Here is a 6,086-nt window from a genome sequence, read left to right as displayed (position 1 = left end):
ATACAACCAATTCAAAAATATAACATGCTTTAATAAGATTATAGTATAATTAAGAAAATGTTTATTTGGTTATCTCTTAAGTTAAATTATTAAAAATATTTTATTTATTCTTAGTAATAATATATAATGATAATAATTATATTAGTATTATGAAGTGGATTGTCCACTTAATCTTATTTTATACACGTGGGGCCCACTGAAAGTGGGCAACCCACTAATTTTCTTCTTCCTTTAGCCATCTATATGTGTATAAATATCCTTAGTATCGAAAGGATGAAAAACACAGATATAAAAGAAGAAAACACACTGCTCTCTATTTTTTCTTTTCTCCCTCTTTTATACTTGCCAAGTTACTTTATATTACAACAATTAGTAATTATATATTTGTTGAGGAAATAGAGGGGCAGGATGCGAACCAGCTGGTCCATTTGTCATAAGAGGAAACTAGAAGGGCAATTTGGTGAAATTGGGAGAACTTTTGGCATATATATATATATATATCTCGCTACCCATTTTTCTTTCAAGAAGGTTCTTGAACGCTCTAAAACCATTCCCCAGCACATCACAAACAGGGTCACGAAACCCTAAACAGAACGCAGGAGAAAATGTCGCACTTCGGGAGAACTGGCCCTCCGGACATCGCTGATACTTATTCTCTCCTCGTCCTCAACATCACTTTCCGTAAGTTTTCTCTTTTTCCTTTGAGAGATTTCCCTCTATTCCCGATTGTTCTTATCTTGTTTGTTTATTGTCGTGTTGTTTCTTGGATGTAACAGGTACCACGGCAGATGATCTCTTTCCTCTTTTCGACAAGTACGGGAAGGTTGTCGATATCTTCATCCCCCGGGACAGAAGGTTCTTGAATCTCTCTTTGCCTTTTTTTTTTCTTCTTAAGTTTTGTGCGGTCCTACGAGGAAAATAAATCAAAGAAATTTTTATATTCGGTACAATATAACTGCCTGTAACGTTCTTTCTCATAGAAATATGTATCAATCAACTAGTATCAATCCGGATTATGTTAGGTGTTATTATATTCTCTATAAGACTATCCATTTTGCTCGTTTCATGACTCTTGTCCAAAAGAATTAATTAGTATTCGGACTAAATTAATGGTAATGTCTTATGAAATTGTAAGTAGATTTGAAAGGTCTTTCCAGTGACGACCTTAACCATTTGTAAGTGCAGTCTTATCCTACAAAGAACAGGAAAATATGAACATGTACAAAGTTGTTTTCTCTTAGCCTTTCTTCAGTGGACATAATAATGGATGAGTTGAAATTGTCAAAATGTTATTTTGCGGTGTGCTAATCTGCCAAAGAATCTTTTACCTTACCCGAGACACATCTAGGCAACTAAAAGAATTGGAACATAGAAGAATTACTTTTTGTATTTCAAAAGTTCTGTGCGACTCAGTACATGTGCATGTCTGAATGGTTTCTAAACTTCCCTTATCACTTATTTATATTTATTTATGTTGGTCTTGTAACAGGACTGGTGAGTCACGTGGGTTTGCGTTTGTTCGTTACAAGTATGCAGAGGAAGCACAGAAGGCCGTAGATAGGCTGGATGGTACTTCACCAACTTTTTATTTCCTGAAGTTGTACTGTGCATATACTGGGAATTTATTTTTTGCATGGTGTTCTGAACTTACTTGTATGTTTTGATTGCATTTTGCTCTTGTTGAATATGTTTGGAGATACATATGTTAACAAGTCCGTGACTGTGTGATTTTTTTGGCAGGAAGAGTGGTCGATGGACGGGAAATGGCTGTTCAATTTGCCAAATATGGGCCAAATGCAGAACGAATGTGAGTAACTGGTTCATTTTGCAAGTATATTATAAGCGTGCTCTTCAAATCTTCTATTGTGCATATTCTACTGGAGCCTTGAATGAATTGCATGGTTCTGTCCCCTCTCTTTTTATTACTTAATGGACCTTTCTCTTCCTCTGGGATAATTCGACTTTACCCCTTGACGTATTGTTTGTGGACTCTTTTAAGTTTCTGATCTCATGCTTTGTTTAATCTCAGTCACCAGGGGAGGATCATTGAGAAAGATCCTGGAATCAAGGGAAGCTCAAGAAGCAGAAGCCCTCGTAGAAGGTCTCCCTTTCCAACTGTACCTACTATGTTCTTTAAACTTGCTGTGTGTTTGTATAGATATTTTCCATGTTACTGATTTTCACCCGTTGATCGTCTTTTCAAATTATTTTGGAGCTTGCCCTTTACTTGACTGTTTTGACTACTTCAGTTGACATGCCAGCCTTACACGACAATTACAAAATGCAAGGTCAAAGAGTTCCTAACTCAAGTTGATGAGCTTTGTCAGTATTTGCCAATTACTTCTCTTTGCTTTTGTTTCTAATATATAATTCTCCTAATAAAGGTATATAGGAAAAGGTAAAACAAAATGAGGCTAAAATTATATCCAGATGTTCAGTTACTTCAATGGGGAACAAGAAAGCTGTTAGGCTGTAAGCAGGCACAATCTACTTCATCATGACCAACAGTAGTAATTAGGTTGACTAGAATTCAAAGGTCAATATGTGAGTGAAAAATTGTTGATGGGAATAATTGGCACTATCTAGATCTGATGTAGTTTTTTAGTGGATAGAGGAAAGCTTGAAGTAGTTGGGGGAGAATTATTAATACATCTTTTCGCAAACTGCATTTGATAGCGACGTAGTGTTGGTTTGTGTTTAATTTATGCTAAGCTTAGATTGCCTAGTTTATGGTATTGCTCCTTGCATAAACTGAATTTGCAGAAAATGGTCATGCATCTGGTTAAATTGGAGTTGTCCGAGTGGGTCTGACATGTAGCAAGTCAATTTTATTACTATTGCTTGCTCACAGTTATTATTCTAGTTTCTTTGCTAATTCGTGGCTGTATGCTTCTATGGTTAGCACATCTTTTCAACCCTTTGGTAGTTGAAGAACTCAGTGACGAGCAAGAGGAAGATAGTGGAGGGGAAATGAACCTTTCATAGGAAAAAATCTAGGCGAAGAGAAAGAGGAATAGATATTCCTTCGTATAGATTTTATAAAAATCTGTAAATTCAGGATATTGTAATTCTCTATCATTCTGAGTATGTCAGTGCTTGACTTCTGTTCCTTCCTGCCTTGGCGTTCTTGGAAGTATAATGTGTATTGACAATTAGTTTTTCTGATAATATTGACCTCAACAAATCAGATGAATAATTTTCATGTCTTAATATATAGTAGCCACAGCGGAACTTATCATACTAGGTATTTTATATTGGTGGTGTGCTGCACTATTTTATTTTCAACAATTTTTCAGAAATTAGCTTGAAGTAGGATCTTTTAAGATGTTCTTCTCCTGTTTGGTTATCACATGCATTTTTCCTCACGCTGTTTCTACCTCTATCTTCATTTGGTATCACCTATTCTGAGGGAAAAGATGTCTAAGAGCTGAGATGTTTCTGGAGTAGCAGATGCCTAGAAGTTATATGGACCATGTGGAAAGTAAGAAAGTCTAGATATTGAAGGCAAATAAAATTTAAGATTCGACAGTTCACTCTGCTTATTTTTTCCTTTCATCTTTTTTACATCTTTAATCATATTTTTATTGTTCACAAGTTGTATAGCCGATGAAGGACTTCACTGCGAATGCAATTAGGTTATACTAATGTTGGTGCGTATATGATCATAAAATACCTTATTCTTAAGAGTAGAGAAGGAAACTGTTTGATGCTCACAAAACACAATTTGCTTGGAAGAAGGAAGAAACCCATTTCTATGCTCATCAAGTGCCTGACCTGCATATCTGGTGAAGCTAGAAGTCTGCTGATTGTTATCTCATATAGTTTTGCCTGCACAAAATGCAAGTTGAATACCTGTGTTGCTAAGACAAACACACATGGAAAACTGTTCTAGGGAAAGCTTGTCTGTAGATTATGTCCAGATGATTTCTTAGTCGCGGAAATATTCTTGGTCCGATAATGACCAACATCTTTCTTCATTTAGTGTACATGGTGATTGATCTTTGGGTTGAAGAGTTGGTTTTCACCTTCAACAGATACCGCGATGACTATCATAGAGAGAGAGAATACAGGAGAAGTAGGAGCAGAAGTGTTGATCGCTATGAGCGTGATAGGTATCGACGGAGAGAGCGGGGTTATCGCCATCGGTCCAGGAGCCGCAGCTTAAGTCCAGACTATGATCGAGATCGTAGCAGGGGACGTGAAAGAAAACACCATAGGCGGAGCCCATCATATGACAGGTTTTCACTTGATCTATTATATACGATGTGTATTGTCTTGTGTTTGCATTATATCAGGCAGTTACTGTGAAATTTATTGCAGTGCCTCCCCAGCTCGGCGTAGTCCCAGTCCTCACAGGAAAGAGTCTCCTCTTAGAAGCTTATCACCTACAAAAGGAAGTCCTGAGAAGCGCGTTCGCAATGAACGCTCTCCAACTCCTCGAAGCTGTTCGCCTCCAGGTCGAGCAATGGATTCACGAAGCCCTTCTCCTCGTGTTGATGAGGTGATAACCTGAGCTTTGGTCTGATGGATCGTATTTTTCTGATTAAATCTATTTGTTAGGTCATTTATGCTCTTTTTTTCCAACTTTTCAGGAGTAACTTTCTGGTGGCCTAATATGAGAACAAGCAGACAAGTGCATCAACTTTAGCTGTCTTCTGAATGTCTTAAAACACAAAATGTGATGCAATTTCTAGGCAGAGTATTAGCTGACATTTTGGTAGGACTGGTCTCCTGGTGTTAAATGTTTCTGCACTTTACGTACTGTATGCCATTACTATCTTTAAGTTTTCAATGTTATGGTACTAGGTTGTGAACTTAAAATGATTTGTGATGCTGAAACTATATTGATGGATTCGTCTTAGAACACTTTTTGCAGTATGCTTACAACTGTTGCTTCTCTATATTCCTTCCTACTGCTGCACTTCCCACTATAAGACTAAGTATGCTATGTATGGATGTACTAACTTTGTAACCAAACTCGTGCTAGGTTTTATAGTTATGATCGAGAGAAGGTTGGTGAGGTTGATATCAGATGATGATGGTGATGGTGATGTTGCTGTCAACCCTCATAATAGCTTATAGTTAGTTCGTGAAATTTGAGGAGGCTGATTGGTAGATTATGTGTTGATTGTCAGTGCTGATGGTTAGCTGTTGATATGCAGCTTCTGATGCTGTTTGTAGTTAATGTATTTGCAATGCATGAACAGCAGATGCTGGCTGGAGATTTTCTATGTGCACCAGTGTATAATATATTGGGTAAGCCTTTTTCTCCGGTCAAGAGCTCACAAGTCTTATCTTGTTTTCATCCATAGTAAAGGAGCTCATCACGTTCTATTATTAAATATAATAATAAGCTTCATCCAAGGATTAGTTTTCCCAAAGAATCTCTTTCTAGCTTTTACCTTCTTTTTTTTTTTTGGGGGGGGGGGGGGGGTTAGTCTTTTGCGAAGTTTGGTGCTTATAAATTGTCTGAAAAAGGGATGGGATGCAACTAGTTATGTAGGATGTACGGAGGATGAATCTACCTCTGTGCCTGATGCTGCTAGTGAGGTGTCCCATTGTCAAAGCTGATGTTAGTTGTCCTACTTGCTGGCCCCTGAATAGGGTGAACATCTCATGTGGTCTATTTTGCCCCCAACATGCATAACAGATGAGAAATATCATACCTTATCCAGCCAGATGATCATGTCTTGTTGTGATGCTTTTGTTGACACTTTCTTGCTCGTGGATCGTGATTGTAGCTGAATGAAAGGCTGGTTAATTGTCCGGTCGAACATCCTTTTAGCTTCTGGGTGCACCTGATCTTCGAGAACTTCACTTGATCTGACGTTATCCTTCGTGATTCAGCTTCAGCGCTTTTTTTTTTTGATCTTCGAGAACTTCACTTGTTTGGTGTTCACTCTGATCTGATCTTCAGCGCTTCAAGATTATTATAGATTCTGTTTTAAACCTTAAAAACCAATGACTTTGTTGTTTGAATCCCTCAACTATCCCCTTTGATCTATTAGGCTGTGAGGGTCTTTGGGATAGTTAGTATTGATGAGGTCTACTGCCTATTTGGGATAGTAATTATTGAAGGCTTGGTA

The 6,086-nt window shown here is 37.6% G+C and overlaps 1 protein-coding gene across 7 annotated transcripts; it reads left to right on the top strand.

Moving 5' to 3' along the window:
- The first annotated feature begins 523 nt into the window (after positions 1–523).
- Positions 524–6,086, top strand: LOC129885787 (serine/arginine-rich splicing factor SC35-like). Of its 7 annotated transcripts, none has more exons than XR_008766129.1 (10): positions 524–681; positions 777–855; positions 1,490–1,569; positions 1,741–1,807; positions 2,030–2,101; positions 4,035–4,238; positions 4,321–4,501; positions 4,593–4,717; positions 4,988–5,256; positions 5,651–6,086. XR_008766129.1 is itself a non-coding variant. In XM_055960206.1 (8 exons), exons 1-8 carry the CDS (start codon positions 606–608, stop codon positions 4,596–4,598), a joined length of 765 nt encoding a protein of 254 aa, XP_055816181.1. In that variant the 5' UTR covers positions 524–605; the 3' UTR covers positions 4,599–4,864. The 7 variants fall into 7 exon arrangements, 2 of the variants coding, with proteins under 2 accessions (XP_055816181.1, XP_055816180.1); XR_008766128.1 differs by having other exon boundaries at positions 5,504–6,086; XR_008766127.1 differs by having other exon boundaries at positions 5,479–6,086.

Source organism: Solanum dulcamara, chromosome 4 (genome assembly GCF_947179165.1).
Source record: "Solanum dulcamara chromosome 4, daSolDulc1.2, whole genome shotgun sequence".
NCBI classification, from domain to species: domain Eukaryota; kingdom Viridiplantae; phylum Streptophyta; class Magnoliopsida; order Solanales; family Solanaceae; genus Solanum; species Solanum dulcamara.
Note: the sequence above shows the minus strand (reverse complement) of the source record. Positions and strands in the feature narration are given on the sequence as shown.